Source organism: Oncorhynchus nerka, linkage group LG26, assembly GCF_034236695.1.
Source record: "Oncorhynchus nerka isolate Pitt River linkage group LG26, Oner_Uvic_2.0, whole genome shotgun sequence".
NCBI classification, from domain to species: domain Eukaryota; kingdom Metazoa; phylum Chordata; class Actinopteri; order Salmoniformes; family Salmonidae; genus Oncorhynchus; species Oncorhynchus nerka.
The window spans coordinates 3,836,429-3,855,308 of record NC_088421.1 but is presented as its reverse complement, the minus strand read 5'-3'; the positions used below and the strand labels follow the sequence as shown (position 1 = coordinate 3,855,308).

Here is an 18,880-nt window from a genome sequence, read left to right as displayed (position 1 = left end):
GCTGAAACTTGAAGCAGCAGTCAGGGCACAATCAATTGGAAATGGACAGCTGATGGTGCAGAACATTGGCAAATTGGAATATGAATAATTCATTTAAACCGTCTTCCTTTAATTAGACTTTACTAACAACAAGAGGGCTTTGTGTTGGAGCCTATTTCTTCCTTTCTGTTGAAGAAATAAGAGGTAGCTCTACCTGTTTGACAGACAGAATTAGGTTATTGGCTGCTATATCCATAGATTTGTTGTTCAATTCCTCCACCCACCATGCACTCTTTAAATAGCCTCCCTCCAAGTCAGTGAAGGACTGTTAAGTTAAAACCAGTACTGGAATTGAGGGGGTATGAGAGGGTATGACATAGGCCTGCCTTTTATTGAAGAAAATGTCAAAAAGAAAATGGCTACCATAAAACAGATCCGATTACATACAGTGATCTATAACATCACTTTGGTCCGTTATGCTTTACGCAAAAAACAACTTGAAAATACCCTGGAAAGACATGACTTCGATCCATATGGTTATGTCATTGTTTAGTTTCTTTGACATTCAGAGTCTGAGCTACAATCTCCTATAGTGGAGGAGGCAAACAATGTAATTTGCTTTTGAAGTAATCTAATTCTGTACCTTTAGATTGATTAAGCTATTTACTTTCTGTACAACAGATGTTTAAACCCAGACAGTTTTTAGGGAAACCCTTGTGACCTTCTGTTGTTAAAGAAGAGTAGAAGTCTGTTAAATCTTACATTTTGTCTGCGCCGGTAGGCCTACTGTCTGGTGTGGAAAGGTAGACCTAACTTTTGAAAGAAAGTACCATAGTCAGATTCCTAACAGGGACCGTTTCGTTGCAAACAAGACACACTGATTTGGCATTGGAGAAATATGATCACTTGTAGGGTGAACCCCCCCACACACACACAAAAAAATGTATCTGAATGCCAGCAAAGCACTAAACAATACATTAATTGCACTATAACGGTGCCCAAAATGTTAGGGCCTACATAAAGCTGTTCCAACAGCAGGCTCAACACCTTACTCCTGCTACACCTGGCAGCAATACAGTTCATTCAGCCTCAATTATTGCCTTTATAAAAAACAGATAGCTGGTATGGCTGACTTGCCAAATCAGATGTTTCTACTGACAATTGAGAATCACAAATGATGGCATAAGGGGACGACGAGCGGTTAAGAGGCAATGCGTAATTTCGATGAAGGCATTAATGTGTGACGATGCTTCGTGGGTGGCTGTTGTTGATGTGTGTAGAGGGTCCCTGGTGAGGGGACGGTCTAAGGTTATACTGTTACATTGATGCTGTTGACCCGGATCACTGGTTGCTACGGAAAAGTACGGAAATAAAGTATATTTGTGCGTGGTGTTCACACACGTACCTGCCCTCTCATTGGCTGGAATGGTCCCACCAGATCTTGCCTGTCTTCATTCGATGAGCACATGTATTTCCATTGATAGAGTGGTCACTCGGCTCTCTTGTCAATATAATAAATAATCTTTGCTTTAGGTCATGTGTATGAGTGGGCTCGTCTTTAAATGACCCGCCTAGTTCTTGTTGAAATTCTAAAGGTGATTGGCTACGCTCTGTGAGGGTGGATTTCACTGACGCATTCGGTTTGAACAATAAATAGAGCGAACAAGTTTCCGTAAGGTTCACAAGTCTGAGAAGACGCATGAAGAAGTTCTTGCTTCAACAGTGATTGAACGGAACTCCTCTGCCTTCGTCCCGCATTATAGAACATTCTGGATTGATACCATAGTACTTACTTGAACTATAATAGCAAAATAGTTTTAAGAAACTCTATTTTTGTACTTTTCATTTTGATATAAAAGAAAATCTGCCAAGATGGAGTCTCAGATCCGCCAGAACTATCACCACGATTGCGAAGCTGCCATCAACCGGATGATCAACTTGGAGATGTTTGCCTCCTACACCTACACCTCAATGGTAAGGAGTCTACCAAGATGACCGTGTTGTTGATCTACCTGTGTATTATTTTTATGCCTGGTCCTAAATGGCTTTTTTTCACTTGATTTTTCTTTATGTCTATACAATTTAATAGCAAATAACCTGAACTCCGTGAAGTACATATTTGAGTTTTACTTGGCAAGGCTATTAAGACCCTCCAGTTAGATATAGCATTCAAATGAAGTTGGGAATCTAACCTACCTCTGTCAGAGCGCGTAACAACTCATTGACAGGTTAAATGTCACGTTACCAAGTAGAGAACGGACTAGACTAGACTGATTCAACCCTATATCATCAAGCTTTGTTGCCAGAACAAGAACAGAATGCTGTCATATTTTTTTTGTTTTTGTAACTTCAATATTTTGTTTATCCACCCAGGCTTTCTATTTCTCCCGTGACGATGTGGCTCTGCGTGGCTTCGCGCATTTCTTCAAGGAGAACAGCGACGAGGAGCGGGAGCACGCCGAGAAGCTACTCTCCTTCCAGAACAAGAGAGGTGGACGCATTTTACTCCAGGACATCAAGGTGAGCGCCTGAGCATCAAACACATTTAGATTGTAGACTGATAGAGAATGTCTTTACTCCATGGAGGAAAGTGTCTACAGAGTTAAATTGATCGAGAGAACCTGGATTAGTCCTAAACATACTGCCTCTAACCACTGAACTGAAACTGTGAGGGGTGTTAACTATGTTCACTTTATCCTGACCTTAACGTCTGCTAGTAGTCCTTAACACTTCTGTGTTCACTCTGTCCTGTGTAGAAGCCAGAACGTGATGAGTGGGGCAATGGGCTGGAGGCCATGCAGTGTGCTCTGCAGCTGGAGAAGAATGTGAACCAGGCCCTGCTGGACCTGCACAAGATTGCCTCTGACAAGGTTGACCCCCATGTAAGTTGTGGTGGAACTGCACATCACATGTATGTATCACATAGAATACAGGTACTGTCCCAGGAGATGATCAGGTTGTTGTAGCTCTGATAACTAATGACACGGGATTGTTTGACCTGCTTCTTCACACGCGCACAATAGTCGCCAGATTCACACAATGCAGCTAATGCATAAGGGGCGGCAGGTTGTGTAGTTAGAGCTTTGGGCCAGTAACAAAGGTTGCTGGGTTGAATCCCAGAGCTGACAAGGTAAAAATGTGTTCTGCCCCAGAACAAGGCAGTTAACCTATTGTTCCACATTAGGATGCCATTGTAAAGAAGTGTTTGTTAACGGACTTGTCTAGTTAATAAATGGACACCACATTCTCTACACTTATGCCATTACCACCAGGCTCTTGTGTGTTACTGTAGTTACAATAGTCTGTAGTCATTCTCTTGTCTGACCTGTGTTTTCCCTCTTTAGCTGTGTGACTTCCTGGAGACCCATTACCTGAATGAGCAGGTGGAGGCCATTAAGAAGCTGGGTGACCTCATCACCAACCTCACCAAGATGGATGCTGTCAAAAACAAGATGGCAGAGTACCTGTTTGACAAGCACACCCTGGGAGGCCAGAGCTAAACCACTTCCAGGCTACGGCCTCCAGCCTCAGACCAGGACTCCTGGCTTTGCTTTTTATAGGGATTGGAGAGTGTTAAACTGGTGAATTGACACTGCTGTGACATTGATGTTTCTGTTCACAACAGTACTGTATTGGAGGCAATGCTTCTTGTAAAACAATAAAAAAATATAACTGAAGTTTGTCTGTTTTCTAACTGTTGACCTGTAGTAATGGATGTTGTATCAGTCTATTGAGGTGCTTTGCTCTTTTACTGAGCATCTTCATACAGTGATAAATACTGATAATTGTAGATCTACTAGTGGCTGAGGGTCATAACAATAGGATAAGTTTAACATGAGTTTCATAAAGGATGTTACCTCGGACAACAGAGGGTGTCCTTTACCGTATCTTGTAATAGTGCCATGTCAATTAAGGACCCAGCTGTCAACTCTAGCGCCGTAGGCGTGAAATTGTTAACTACAATTGATTTAGACCTTTACTCTGTGCACAAGTTTATTAGACAGCCTAGAGGTCAATCAAAACCATTAGCCAGCTGTTATGGCACATTTCTCTAGTGACGAAGTTCAGCTCTGACTGACAAATTGTCACTCACTGTTTATTTAAATTAGTAATGCCCAATAGTTCCCCTACAGCAAATTATGAACTGAATAATCAAAAAAGGAATGATTCTACAAGCCTCTCATTCCGAAGGGGCTTATTGGAGCTGTCATATGGTTGCAACGCTACTGTTACTTTACATAAGTTACTGAACGCTGTCATTTTGGTAATTAACAGGCAAATCAAACTTTAATACTTGAACTGAGAAATATTGTTTTCAATATAAAGTAAAGGAGTTTCTGGTGACTAGACACTTGGTTAAAGGGGAAGATCGTCTAATCAGCAATGGAATTTTCAATTACCCTTCAACTTTATTCTTTATACAACCAATTATTGACTTGGTAAAATTGAGTACATTTGTATGGTATTGGATATCTTGGGTTATATTTAGGGTAAAGTTTCGCAGCTTTGTCATTCTATTTGAAAACATATTTTACACAAAGCCACAAAGAGGGCCAGAGATTTGTAATCTGATGTACCCAAAAAGGCCACTAGATGGCATCTGATTAAATAGCATATTCCTTAATTTCCCAACATTTGTATTTATGGATCCCTAATAGCTGCTGTCAAGGCAGCAGTTACTCTTCATGGGGTCTGGCAAAATAAAGGCAGTTCTATACATTAAAACTAACCTTACATTAAACAGATTTCACAAAACATTAAAGGTTCCCACTCAGGCCACTACCAGATATCTACAGTGAATATATAATTGTGTTTTTATGGTTTTAAATATGACTTTACTGCTTGCATGAGTTACTTGATGTGGAATAGCAGCCAAGTCATGGCTCTCTGTAGTACTATGCACCTCCCATAGTATGTCCTGGACTTGGGTACTGGGTGGCAAGAAATAAGTAAGTTTTTGAAATTCATGTATTTAGGACTAACGGCATTGTATTTGGGACATGAAATAAAAACACTAAACCCTGAACCTCAACTAAATCTTGTAATGGATAATGTGGAAATGTAACAAGTTGAGAATAAACTTCTGAAATGGTAAAAACATATTGATACAACACTAGCTAAGATGGGGATAGATCTGTCCATAATAAAGCACTGCTCTGCCTTCTTAACAACGCTATCAACAAGGTAGGTTCTACAGGCCCTTGTTTTGTCGCACCTGGACTACTGTCCAGTCATGTGGTCAGGTGCCACAAAAAAGGACTTAGGAAAATTACAATTGGCCCAGAACTGGCCTGCACGGCTCACCCTTAAATGTACACAGAGAGCTACAAGACATACCGCCAGGTCTCTTCACAGTTCCCAAGTCCAGGACAGACTATGGGAGGTGCACAGTACTACAGAGAGCCATGACATGGCTGCTATTCCACATCAAGTAACTCATGCAAGTAGTAAAGTCATATTTAAAACCATAACACAATTACATATTCACTATAGATACACACATGGATTTTGTGTAGTAGATATGTGGAGTAGTGGCCTGAGTGGGAACCCTTAATGTTTTGTGAAATCTGTTTAAGGTTAGTTTTATTGTATAGAACTGCCTTTATTTTGCCAGACCCCATGAAGAGTAACTGCTGCCTTGACAGCAGCTAATAGGGATCCATAAATACAAATGTTGGGAAATGAAGGAATATGCCATCTAGTGGCCTTTTTGGGTACATCAGATTACAAATATCTGGCCCTCTGTGGCTTTGTGTAAAATCTTTTTTCAAATAGAATGACAAAGCTGCGAAACTTTACCCTCAATATAAACCAAGATACCATACAAATGTACTCAATTTTACTATGTCAATAATTGGTTTTATAAAGAATAAAGTTGAAGAGTAATTGAAAATTCCATTGCTGATTAGAACATCTTCCCCTTTAACCAAGTGGTCTAGCCACCAGAAACTCCTTTAATGTAGCTTGAAAACAATATTTTTCAGTTCAAGTATTAAAGTTTGGCTTGCAGGTTAATTACCACAATGACAGCGTTCAGTAACTTATGTAAAGTAACAGTAGCGTTGCAACCATATGACAGCTCCAAAAAGCCCCTTAAGAACGAGAGGCTTGTAGAATCATTCCTTTTTAAGTATTCAGTTCATAATCTGCTGTAGTGGAACTATTGGGCATTACCAACTGAAATAAACACGAGTGACGATTTGTCAGAGCCGAACTTCAGAGAAATGTTGCATAACAGCAGGCTAACTGTTTTGATTGACCTCTATGCTGTCTAATAAATTTGTGATGCAGAGTAAAGGACTACATCAATTGTAGGTAACAATTTCACTCCTACGGAATTAGAGTTGACAACTGGGTCCTTTATTGACATGGCACTATTACAAGATACAGTAAAGGACACCCTGTGGTCAGAGGTAACATCCTTTATAAAACTCATGTTAAACTATTGTTATGACCCTCAGTCAGTAGGTCTACAATAGTCAGTATTTATCACTGGTATGAAGACGCTCAGTAAAAGAGCAAAGCACCTCAATAGACTGATACAACATCCATTACTACAGGTCAACACTTAAAAAACAGCAACAAAATTCAGTGATATTTTTTTATTGTTTTACAAGAAGCCTTGCCTCAAATACAGTAGTGTTGTGAACAGAAACATCAACGTCACAGCAGTGTTGCAATTCACCAGTTTAACACTCCCATCCCTATAAAAAGCAAAGCCAGGAGTCCTGGTCTGAGGCTGGAGGCCGTAGCCTGGGGATGGAAGTGGTTTAGCTCTGGCCTCCCAGGGTGTGCTTGTCAAACAGGTACTCTGCCATCTTGTTTTTGACAGCATCCATCTTGGTGAGGTTGGTGATGTGGTCACCCAGCTTCTTAATGGCCTCCACCTGCTCATTCAGGTAATGAGTCTCCAGGAAGTCACACAGCTAAAGAGGGAAAACACAGGTCAGACAAGAGAATGAATAGACTATTGTAACTAACTACAGTAACACACAAGAGCCTGGTGGTAATGGCATAAGTGTAGATAATGAGGTGTCTATTTTTTAACTAGACTAGTCCGTTAACAAACACTTATTTACAATGGCATCCTAATGTGGAACAATAGGTTAACTGCCTTGTTCAGGGGCAGAACAGATTTTTACCTTGTCAGCTCTGGGATTCAACCCAGCAACCTTTGTTACTGGCCCAAAGCTCTAACCACTAGACAACCTGCCGCCCTTATGCATTAGCTGCATTGTGTGAATCTGTGGACTATTGTGTGCGTGTGAAGAAGCAGGTCATACAATCCTGTGTCATTAGTTATCAGAGCTACAACAACCTGATCATCTCCTGGGACAGTATCTGTATTCTATGTGATACATACATGTGGTGTGGTTCCACCATAACTTACATGGGGGTCAACCTTGTCAGAGGCAATCTTGTGCAGGTCCAACAGGGTCTGGTTCACATTCTTCTCCAGCTGCAGAGCACACTGCATGGCCTCCAGCCCATTGCCCCACTCATCACGTTCTGGCTTCTACACAGGCCAGAGTGAACACAGGAGGGTTAGGGACTACTAGCAAACGTTAAGGTTTGGATAAAGTGAACGGAGTTACATCCCTCACACGGTTTCAGTTCAGTGGTTAGAGGCAGTATGTTTAGGACTACTCCAGGTTCTCTCGATCAACTGAACACTGGACACTCCATGGAGTAAAGACAATCAGTCTACAATCTAAATGTGTTTGATGCTCAGGCGCTCACCTTGATGTCCTGGAGTAAAATGCGTCCACCTCTCTTGTTCTGGAAAGAGAGTAGTTTGTAGGCGTGCTCTCGCTCCTCGTCGCTGTTCTCCTTGAAGAAATGCGCGAAGCCAGGCAGAGCCACATCGTCACGGGAGAAATAGAAAGCCTGGGTCGACAAACAAAACAGTGTGGTTAAAAGAAGAAAAAAGCGCCGAACGTGACTGGGCGTTATGTTCTTGTTGTGGCAACTAAACTTGATGATATAGGCATGAATAGGTCCAGTCTGTAGTCTACTTGGTAACCTGACATTTAACCTGTCAAGGAGTTGTTACGCGCGCTGACCAAGGTAGGATAGATTCCCGGCTTCACTTGAATGCTTTACCAACCTGGAGGGTCTTAATAGCCTTGCCAAGTAAAACTCAAATATGTACTTAACGGAGTTGAGGTTATTGGCTACAGAAAAGTCAGGTGAAAAGTGGAATTTAGGCCCAGGCATAATAACAGGTAGCTCAACAAAACGGGCATCTTGGTAGACTCACCATTGAAGTGTAGGTGTAGGACGCAAACATCTCCAAGTTGATCATCCGGTTGATGGCAGCTTCGCAATCGTGGTGATAGTTCTGGCGGATCTGAGACTCCATTTTGGCAGATTTTCTTTAATATCTAAAGTAACGGTACAAAAATAGGGTTTATTCGACTATTTTGCTATTATAGTTCAGGTAAGTGTTATGTTATCAATCCAGAATGTTCTATAATGCGGGACGAAGGCAGAGGAGTTCCGTTCAATCACTGTTGAAGCAAGAACTTCTTCATGCGTCTTCTCAGACTTGTGAACTGGAAGGGGCCTTGTTCGCTCTATTTATTGTTCCAAACATTACGCGTCAGTGAAATCCACCCTCACAGAGCGTAGCCAATCACCTTTAGAAATTCAACAGGAACTATGCGGATCATTTGATGAAGATGCCATTCCTCAGGAGTGAATGTAACATTGTGTGTTCTCATGAATTCTTGATAATCGTATGGTTGACCATCATTGTTCAATAATTGTTTAATCCAAATAATGTTGTTGTTAAACCAGTCTTTTTGATATGGACCCTGATTTAACTTTCATTGTTCATTTGTTTATCTTTAATGGAAGATTCTTTATCCATGAAATGAAGTGGGCAGAGAACAAACCCCTCTTCACATTATTTAAGATAGAATTTAAATATTATTTTGAAATTATCAGTAAATGTAAAAACAAAAAAATCTATATTCACCATAAAGAGACTCATATCTCCCTCACTAACTTTAAACATCAGCTGTCAGAGCAGGTCACATATCATTGCACCTGTACATAGCCAAATCAAAATCAAATCAAAGCCCATCTGTAAGTAGCCCATCCAACTACCTCATCCCCATATTGTTACTTATTTTTTAGCTCCTTTGCACCCCAGTATCTTTACTTGCACATTCATCTTCTGCACATCTATCACTCCAGTGTTCAATTGCTAAATTGTAATCACTTCGCCACTACGGCCAATTTATTGCCCTACCTCCCTAATCTTACCTCATTTGCACACACTATATATATAGATGTTTTTTTATTGTGTTATTGACTGTACGTTTGTTTATTCCATGTGTAACTCTGTGTTATTGTTTGTGTCGCACTGCTTTGCTTTATCTTGGCCAGGTCGCAGTTGTAAATGAGAACTTGTTCTCAACTGGCCTACCTGATTAAATAAAGGTGAAGTAAAAATAATTTAAAAAAAAAAGTTTAACAAATTGAAAAGGAATATTGATATGTAATGCCCCTGTCTGTTAGGTTTATGTACTCTTCTTTGTATATATTATGTATTGTTGTGTTCATAATAATACATTAAAAATATATATATATATATATAAATAAATGATGACCCCACTCATTCACATCACCTAAAGCAAACATATGTATTATATTGACAAGAGAGCCGAGTGACCCATCTAACAATGGAAATACATGTGCTCAACAATTGGAGACAGGCAAGATCAGGTGGAACCATTCTAGCCAATGAGAGGGAAGGCACGGGTGTGAACAACACGCAGAACTAGACAATTTTTCTCAAAGTTGCCGGAATGCCACGTGCATCCGCATATATTAGTACATTTGTTAAAGCTTAAACATTACGAAACATCTATATGATCAAAATCTGCAAGTAATTTGACACTGTTATATACCTCCACACAAAACGGTTTTATCTCACGCGGACAGATTGTGGGTGGAGTAAATGCACTTGCCTCGACCTCATCTTAATCGGTTTAAAAAATGTTACTTTGTTTATTACGAGAGTGGATGAATTTACTTGTTTTGACTAATTATGACAAGAGTTAAGAAAATGTTGAGAGGTGTAAAGTCAATAAGTTACGTTACACGTTGTCTGATGTTGGCTGACAATTTTTTAGCTACGCCATCCTTACGAACCGCATAGCATATCATTACAGCAGTATGTACCAGTATGTTAGCGTAAAGTTAGTTGGCTATTAATACATTAGGATTAGCTAAGTGGTATAGTCATTGTGCGTTCTGAATTTACGAACGCCGAGAGCGTGCTCTGCCACTCCAGATTTAATTTACAAACACACCCGAAATCGTACGATGTCTGGCTAGTCATTTGTTATGCTAGCAAGACCATCAGCTTGCGGTAGACAGGCGAAGCACTAGTAAGCTCAACAAGAAGTTTACAGTTCTTTTACAGTATACTCATATGTAACCTTTTTTTAACTAGGCAAGTCAGTTAAGAACAAATTTGGCCTACTCCAGCCAAACCCGGACGACGCTGGGCCAATCACAGCCAGATGTGATACAGCCTGGATTCAAACCAGGTACTAAAGTGATGCCGCTTGCACTGGGATGCGGTGCCTCAGACCGCTGCGTCACTCGGGAGCCCTAGACCACTGCTCCACTCGGGAGCCCTAGACCACTGCGCCACTCGGGAGCCCTATGAACTAATAGTATATATTATGTAGTGTACAGTATTTTAGAATGGGTAATCGAACACTACTTAGGTCTTCTGGGGCAGTATGCATCAAGCCTCTCAGAGTAAGAGTGCCGATTTAGGATCAGTTTAGCCTTTTAGATCACATTGAATAACATTACATTGATGGGGAAGCTCCTCCCCCCCAGCAGCCACCCAGCCCCTGATCTTTCCTGGCCTAGTATGTAAGGTAGTGCCTCTACTCCAATTTTTTGAGGACAGGACCCCCTTTCTCCTAAAATGTAAGCCAAAACAGGCTCTATCTATCAGTTTGTCATAGCTACTATCTAGGTGCAGTGTTTGATGAACAATTATGAAGCTGCTTCAAATGGGGGTAAGGGTCTTCAACATAGATAATCCTTGAAGTATGTGACCTGCTTTCTGTTACTTTGATCAACTGTTTTAGACTGAACCTCAGTTTATAGTGTAATGTTTTCATTATGAGTGCAAACAAAGTTTTGGAGGCAATGAGACAAAGCTTCTTCAGAGTGTTGGGAGTGACAGTAGACTTATGCTTAAACTGGTGTTACAAAAAGGGCTGTGACATACTTGGCATTCCTTTTTTTTTGCGAAAAGGGACATCACCTGTTGACTAAATGATGTGTCATGCTTAAAGGATAATTTAGGGTGATCGCGAACGTCTAGCATCACAAAGGTTGCCCTTTAACCTAACTCCTAACCTTAACCTTAGACCTAACCTTAATCCTTAACCCCTAGCCTAGCTAATTTCAGCCACCTAGCTAACGCTAGCACCTAGCCACCGAGCTAACGTTAGCCTCAACAAATTGGAATTCGTAAGATATCATATGTTTAGCAAATAGTAACATATTGTAAAAATTGCAATTAGTAAAATATAATATGAAAAGGATGATGGACATCCACAAATTAATACATACCATACAAAACATATCATACTAATGGCAGTATCCTGAATGTACTTTTACTATGTTACGTCTACCCCTGAGTCCAGATTGTTCTAAGTGACCATATTTTAGCAGAAGGGCAAACATAGCATTAAAAATGAAAATGACATAGAATTGTCTTCATTTTTTCTGTAATGTTCAAAACTGAGAACCTGTGTTATGTTGTTAAAGTCATGACAGGGTCCATCATGTGACCAGCTGCACAAAGTTATAAACAGTAAGTAATACTGTAAATGATTAACCATTACATAACTCTTTCTATTTAAGTTCTGAAGGGTGACAGTGTTTTTAGTCTGTACTCTTTCCCCCTTCCCCTCTCTCCCAATTGCTCCCTCCCACTATTTTTACCAGGGGCGCAACATTGGTTTTAGATGTGGAGGGGACATATATATTTATATATTTTTTGGGTCGAATAAACACAGCAAACAGCCTACCCGACTGCTCTGAGGCATCCGCATGGTTCTAAAGCACACCGTTGCCTCGTTTTGTATCACATTCCAATGATAAAACTGGGGAGGGGACAAAAATACATGTCACCAGTGAAATTACCAGGTAAATTAGAACCCCTGCTTATTCCTGTCATAACCTCCTGTTGATTCTACTACAGTATGGAATGACTCAGGCTCTGCCCTGGCTGTATTTCTGCCTTGTCATTGCGACTCAGCATTCTGGAGTCTCAAGCAGAGAAGGAAGAGGAAGCGAGACAGCCCACTCCACCTCCACCCCCCCCATAGGAATCGCATTGATGTCTGCTTAAGGAGCCACCTCCTAAATCAGACAGTGGTAAACGTCCTGAGTTAACTCTTCATTTATCAACCATCGTTGGTCTCGAGGTAGTTCTGTTCTCAGTGACAATGGTGGAAGGAGGCGGAGTTTTGTGACTGCAGAAACAGACATGAGGGGTGATGAATGGGCGAAGACCGACTGATACCAGATTTGAAGAAAAGGAAAGGAGAGAACAGCAGGAACAAACACTATGCAATTTACATATACTTTGTAACTTACTAAGGCATTTTAAAACAAATAGCTGTGAATGGTTGTTTTTGGTGAAATTAAGGGAAAATACAACACATTTCTAGAAAATATCAATTTAGTCAATCAGAACTCAAATAGCAATATTTTTCTGTATTACTTTAAATTGTTGGTCTAAGTATAACAGTTCAGAAAGTCACCACCAATGTCAAAACCCATTATTTTATATACACTGCTCAAAAGAATAAAGGGAACACTTAAACAACAGTGTAACTCCAAGTCAATCACACTTCTGTGAAATCAAACTGTCCAATTAGGAAGCACCACTGATTGACAAATTTCACATGCTGTTGTGCAAATTGAAAAGACAATAGGTGGAAATTATCGGCAATTAGCAAGACACCCCCAATAAAGGAGTGGTTCTGCAGGTGGTGACCACAGACCACTTCTCAGCACCTCAATAGACTGATACAACATCCATTACTACAGGTCAACACTTAGAAAACAGCAACAAACTTATGTGATATTTTTTTATCGTTTTACAAGAAGCCTTGCCTCCAATACAGTAGTGTTGTGAACAGAAACATCAATGTCACAGCAGTGTTGGAATTGGTTTAGCTCTGGCCTCCCAGGGTGTGCTTGTCAAACAGGTACTCTGCCATCTTGTTTTTGACAACATCCATCTTGGTGAGGTTGGTGATGTGGTCACCCAGCTTCTTAATGGCCTCCACCTGCTCATTCAGGTAATGGGTCTCCAGGAAGTCACACAGCTAAAGAGGGAAAACACAGGTCAGACAAGAGAATGAATACAGACTATTGTAACTAACTCCAGTAACACACAAGAGCCTGGTGGTAATGGCATAAGTGTAGAGAATGTGGTGTCTATTTATTAACTAGACAAGTCCGTTTAACAAAAACCTATTTACAATGGCATCCTAATGTGGAACAATAGGTTAACTGCCTTGTTCAGGGGCAGAACACCTTTTTACCTTGTCAGCTCTGGGATTCAACCCAGCAACCTTTGTTACTGGCCCAAAGCTCTAACTACACAACCTGCCACCCCTTATGCATTAGCTGCATTGTGTGCATCTGGACTATTGTGCGCATGTGAAGAAGCAGGTCAAACAATCCCGTGTCATTAGTTATCACAGCTACAACAACCTGATCATCTCCTGGGACAGTACCTGTATTTATGTGATACATACATGTGATGTGCGGTTCCACCATAACTTACATGGGGGTCAACCTTGTCAGAGGCAATCTTGTGCAGGTCCAGCAGGGCCTGGTTCACATTCTTCTCCAGCTGCAGAGCACACTGCATGGCCTCCAGCCCATTGCCCCACTCATCACGTTCTGGCTTCTACACAGGACAGAGTGAACACAGAAGTGTTGAGGACTACTAGCAGATGTTAAGGTTAGGATAAAGTGAACATAGTTAACACCCCTCACACTTTCAGTTCAGTGGTTAGAGGCAGTATGTTTAGCACTCCAGGTTCTCTCCATCAACTTACTCCATGGAGAAACTGTCCTACAAGTGGTAAAGACATTCATCAGTCTACAATCTAAATGTGTTTGATGCTCAGGCGCTCACCTTGATGTCCTGGAGTAAAATGCGTCCACCTCTCTTGTTCTGGAAGGAGAGTAGCTTGTCGGCGTGCTCCCGCTCCTCGTTGCTGTTCTCCTTGAAGAAATGCGAGAAGCCAGGCAGAGCCACATCGTCACGGGAGAAATAGAAAGCCTGGGTGACAAACAAAACGTTGTAGTTAGAAGAAAAAAATGCCAAACGTGACAGCATTCTGTTCTTGTTGTGGCAACTAAAACCTTTGACAAAGGCATGAATCAATCTAGTCTAGTCCGTTCTACTTGGTAACCTACCGATTAACCTGTCAAGAGTTGTTACGCGCTCTGTCAAAGAGATTCCCAACTTCATTTGAAAAAAAGGGTCTTAATAGCCTTGCCAAGTCTAAATTGCACTTCACTGAATTTCTTGGCTATTAATTATCTAGGCCAACAGAATAAAAATGTGAAAAACGACATTTAGGCCCAGGAAAAAATAAAGACAAGTAAAACAAAACACGGTCACCTTGGTAAACTCCTTACCATTGAAGTGTAGGTGTAGGAGGCAAACATCTCCAAGTTGATCATCCGGTTGATAGCAGCTTCGCAGTCGTGGTGATAGTTCTGGCGTATCTGAGACTCCATTTCGGCAGATTTTCTTTAATATCTAAATGAACGGTACAAAAATAGAGTTTCTTCGACTATTTTGCTATTACAGTTCAAGTAAGTGCTATGTCAACAACCCAGAATGTTCTATGATGCGGGACGAAGGCAGATGAGTTCCGTTCAATCACTGTTGAAGCAAGAACTTCTTCATGCGACTTCTCAGACTTGTGAACTGGAAGGAGCCTTGTTCGCTCTATTTATTGTTCCAAACGGTATGCGTCAGTGAAATCCACCCTCACAAAGCGTAGCCAATCACCTTTAGAATTTCAACAGGAACTAGGCGGGTCATTTAAAGACGAGCCCACTCATACACATGACCAGAGCAAAGATTATTTATTATATTGACAAGAGAGCCGAGTGACCACTCTATCAATGGAAATACATGTGCTCAACGAATGAAGACAGGCAAGATCAGGTGGGACCATTCCAGCCAATGAGAGGGCAGGTACGTGTGTGAACACCACGCACAAATATACTTCATTTTTCTCAAAGTTTCCGGAATAACACATGCATCCACATATATCAGTACATTTGTAAAAGCTTAAACGTTACGAAACTTCTATTCGATCATAATCCTAAAGTAATTTGACCGAAAGATTTTGGGCAGAGTAAATGCTCTAGCCTTGACCCCTTCATCTCGGACTGTTATATATATTTTTTTACTTTGTTTATTACAAAGAAACATTCTATTGGAAACAACTAAAGCAGTAGTATCAGCCAAAAGCAATGCTACATTGCAGGTCTAACTAAAGCGGTTATTGTTGAAAAATGTGTGTGTGTTATATCCTTAGAAGAAAATAGAAAGAATTCTAATATTAGGCTAATTTAGAAATAGTCTACGTCTACGTTTGATTTAGGATATAAAAGGAATTGAACTTTGAGACGCAGTTCTGTAAACTTCTGTTTCATTCTCTAAGAGCATATGTTTCAATAGCATACCTAGCTTAATTGTTTACCTTTTCCAGAATAGAGCCAAAAGAAAAACTGTATGGTTTATCACACTTTTTATATCAGCTCAATTTTCAATATGAGGTATGGGAATATAGTAGTGGACAGAGAAAGAAAGGCTGGCTTTTGTAGAAATGGTATTTGAAGATGCACCTTTCGGTTTCAAATAACATATTGAGGTTGACAAATGGTATGTCAGTTGATTACATTAGCCTAGAAATAACTACACAAAATCAGTAGCTACATACATCTAACCATACATAGGTTATTAAGCTAAAACTGTGAAGTGGAAAACTTTTCACAGCCAATGAAAATCAAAGACGACAGTAATAAAGTAACCTTCCTAACAACTTCAGTTCACATGACCTGATCTTCCACAACTGTTGACAGGGTGCTTTCAGGGTGCTGGTTATTGCTCAATACAGCCATGTAGTTGAAACGTCATTGGTATTCATTAGAACTAGAGCTGTGTTCGATAACTCATACTAACCGCACTAACCATACTATTTGTGATGTAAGTGGAGTATGTAGTATGGTTATTGGTCATAGTATGGATATAGTTAGTATGCCAAAAGTTCCCGGATGTCATACTAAATTAGCCAAAATACAAAGTATACAAGCAGTGGACATTATTTCCGTGCTTTCAGGGCCCACAATGCAATTCTTCAGAAAACGGGCATATCCACAAAACATTTTCAGATTTTAAGAAAATGAAGGAAAATATGCAGCCGAAGTCAGGCGAGAGCCGATACAATTTCATTGCTTTAACTAATTATGACAAATGTTAAGAAAATGTTCAGCGATGTGAGGAATTTTCAAATAAGTTACGTTACAATTCTTTAGCTACGCTATCCTTATGAACCGCATAGCATATCATTGCAGTAGTATGTACCGTTATGTTAGCTAGCTACCTAACATACATTTAGTTGGCTATTAAGACATCAGGCTTAACTAAGTGGAATAGTCATTGTGCGTTCTCAATGGACATTGTTAATTCACTCTGGCTATCTACTCCGATTGCAGAGCAATTCAATTAAAAGAGTAATTCAATTGTTGCCAGCACCACAGTTACAGTCACCAATGCTCTGGATGACATGAAAACAGCCTAACCAGCTCTACTAGGGCGAGTAAAATGGGCAGAGTGAGAGTTCTCTCATTTGTGTCTGGAAGTAGCTAGCAAGCTAGCCAAAGTTAACCAGTTAGCTTTGGGTGCTGTTAATTCACTCTGGTTATCTTAGAGTGCAATTCAATTAAAAGCAATTGTTGCAACAATGCTTGGATGACATGAAAACAGCCTAACCAGCGTTGTGAGGTCAGAACGCCTGGATCAGATCCCTACTGCTCGGCCAGAGCGTCCAGTGTGGGCTCTGAATGTACGAACGGACAATCTGACAACGCTCTGAATTTAAGAAGGCCCAGAGCGTAGTCTGGCACTCCAGATTGAATTTACAGACACATCCGAAACCGTATGATGTCTAGCTAGTAATTAGTTATGCTAACAAGCTAACAAGAGGTTGCATAGCAACAGCATCAGCTTCCGGTAGACAGTCGAAGCGCTAGTACGCTCAACTAAAGGTTTACAGTTCTTTTACAGTATATTCAAATGTAACCTTTATTTAACTAGGCAAGTCATTTAAGAACAAATTCTTATTTTCAATGACGGCCTACTCCAGCAACACCCGGACGACACTGGGCCCAATCATACCTCAATTACAGCAGTACTATAGTGACGCTGTTTGCACTGAGATGCAGTGCCTTAGACCGCTGCGCCATTCGGGAGCCCTGTGAACTAATAGTATATATATATATATAGTATGCAGTATGTACTCATTAAGTATGTAGTATACAGCATGTTATGGGCAGTTTGCATCAAACCTCTCAGAACAAGAGTGCCGGGTTAGGATCAGTTTTGCCTTTTAGATCACATTGAATAACATTACATGGATGGGGAAGCTCCTCCCCCCAGCAGCCACCCAGCCCCTGATCTTTCCTGGCCTAGTATGTAAGGTAGTGCCTCTACTCCAATTGTTTTAGAACAGGGCCCCCTTTTTTCTCAAATGTAAGCCAAAACAGGCTCTATCTATCAGTTTGTCATAGCTACTATCTAGGTTCACCCTTTAACCTAACTCCTAACCTTATCTTAGCCCTAAAGTAACCTTAACCCTTAACCCCTAGCCTAACTAACTTTAGCCACCTAGCTAATGTTAGCACCTAGCCACTGAGCTAAAATTGGAATTCGTAACATATCATATGTTTAGCAAATCGTAACATATTATAAAAATGGCGATTTGTAACATAGTGTACGAATTACCATTCGTTTATTATAATACCAATTTGATGATGGACATCCACAAATAAATACATACCATACAAAACATATCATACTAATTGGAGTATTCCCGAATATACTTTCACTATGTTACGTCTACTCTTCCAGGTTGTTCTAAGTGACCATATTTTAGCAGAAGAGCAAACAGGATTAAAATTGAAATAGTCAAATAATTGTCTTAATTTCTCTATGTAAATCTCTTCTGTAATGTTCAACCCCGAGAACCTGTGTTAAGTTGTTAAAGTCATGACCGGGTCCATCATGTGACCAGCCGCACAAAGTTATAAACAGTAAGTTATACTGTCAATGGTTAACCATTACATAACTATTTCTATTGAAGTTCTGAAGGGTTAAACAGTGTTTTTAGTCTGTAATCTTTCCCCCCTCCCCTCTCTCCCTATTGCTCCCTCCCACTATTTTTACCAGGGGCGCAACATTGGTTTTAGTTGTGGGGGGGACATATATATATGAATATTTTGGATGGGTTGAATAAACACTGCAAACAGCCTTCCCCGACTGCTCGGTGAGATCCGCACGGTCCAAAAGCACACCGTTGCCTCGTTTTGTATCACATTCCAATGATAAAACTGGGGAGGGGACAAAAATGCATGTCCCCCCTGTCCCCAGTGAAATTTGCGCCACTTCTTATTCCTGTCATAACCTCATGTTGGTTCTACTACAATATGGACTGACTCAGGCTCTTGCCTGGCTGTATTTCTGCCTTGTCATTGTGACACAGCATTCTGGAGTCTCAAGCAGAGATGGAAGAGGAAGCAAGACAGCCCACTCCTT

The 18,880-nt window shown here is 40.6% G+C and overlaps 3 protein-coding genes across 3 annotated transcripts; 1 reads left to right on the top strand and 2 right to left on the bottom strand.

Moving 5' to 3' along the window:
* Nucleotides 1-1,617: 1,617 nt before the first annotated feature.
* LOC115121534 (ferritin, middle subunit-like) lies at nt 1,618-3,656 on the top strand. The gene is made up of 4 exons (XM_065009996.1): nt 1,618-1,953; nt 2,353-2,499; nt 2,736-2,861; nt 3,324-3,656. Exons 1-4 carry the CDS (start codon nt 1,852-1,854, stop codon nt 3,477-3,479), a joined length of 531 nt encoding a protein of 176 aa, XP_064866068.1. The 5' UTR covers nt 1,618-1,851; the 3' UTR covers nt 3,480-3,656.
* Nucleotides 3,657-6,566: 2,910 nt separating this feature from the next.
* On the bottom strand, nt 6,567-8,568 carry LOC135564631 (ferritin, middle subunit-like). Its single transcript, XM_065009995.1, has 4 exons — nt 8,240-8,568; nt 7,720-7,866; nt 7,370-7,495; nt 6,567-6,905 (listed from the first exon to the last, which is right to left on the bottom strand). The coding sequence occupies exons 1-4, from the start codon at nt 8,339-8,341 to the stop codon at nt 6,750-6,752; spliced, it is 531 nt and encodes a 176-aa protein (XP_064866067.1). The 5' UTR covers nt 8,342-8,568; the 3' UTR covers nt 6,567-6,749.
* Nucleotides 8,569-13,104: 4,536 nt separating this feature from the next.
* Nucleotides 13,105-14,997, bottom strand: LOC135564630 (ferritin, middle subunit-like). Its single transcript, XM_065009994.1, has 4 exons — nt 14,689-14,997; nt 14,180-14,326; nt 13,823-13,948; nt 13,105-13,358 (listed from the first exon to the last, which is right to left on the bottom strand). The coding sequence occupies exons 1-4, from the start codon at nt 14,788-14,790 to the stop codon at nt 13,203-13,205; spliced, it is 531 nt and encodes a 176-aa protein (XP_064866066.1). The 5' UTR covers nt 14,791-14,997; the 3' UTR covers nt 13,105-13,202.
* Between the last annotated feature and the right edge of the window lie 3,883 nt (nt 14,998-18,880).

Bases quoted from the DNA above. Each gene is read 5' to 3' on its own strand.
- LOC115121534 (XM_065009996.1), top strand. From the start codon at position 1,852: ATGGAGTCTCAGATCCGCCAGAACTATCACCACGATTGCGAAGCTGCC. The intron at 1,954-2,352 runs GTAAGGAGTCTA...TTATCCACCCAG, and splicing joins CCTACACCTACACCTCAATG to GCTTTCTATTTCTCCCGTGA. The intron at 2,500-2,735 runs GTGAGCGCCTGA...TGTCCTGTGTAG, and splicing joins TTTTACTCCAGGACATCAAG to AAGCCAGAACGTGATGAGTG.
- LOC135564631 (XM_065009995.1), bottom strand. From the start codon at position 8,341: ATGGAGTCTCAGATCCGCCAGAACTATCACCACGATTGCGAAGCTGCC. The intron at 7,867-8,239 runs GTGAGTCTACCA...TTGTCGACCCAG, and splicing joins CCTACACCTACACTTCAATG to GCTTTCTATTTCTCCCGTGA. The intron at 7,496-7,719 runs GTGAGCGCCTGA...TGGCCTGTGTAG, and splicing joins TTTTACTCCAGGACATCAAG to AAGCCAGAACGTGATGAGTG.
- LOC135564630 (XM_065009994.1), bottom strand. From the start codon at position 14,790: ATGGAGTCTCAGATACGCCAGAACTATCACCACGACTGCGAAGCTGCT. The intron at 13,949-14,179 runs GTGAGCGCCTGA...TGTCCTGTGTAG, and splicing joins TTTTACTCCAGGACATCAAG to AAGCCAGAACGTGATGAGTG. The intron at 13,359-13,822 runs GTAAGTTATGGT...TTCCCTCTTTAG, and splicing joins CTGACAAGGTTGACCCCCAT to CTGTGTGACTTCCTGGAGAC.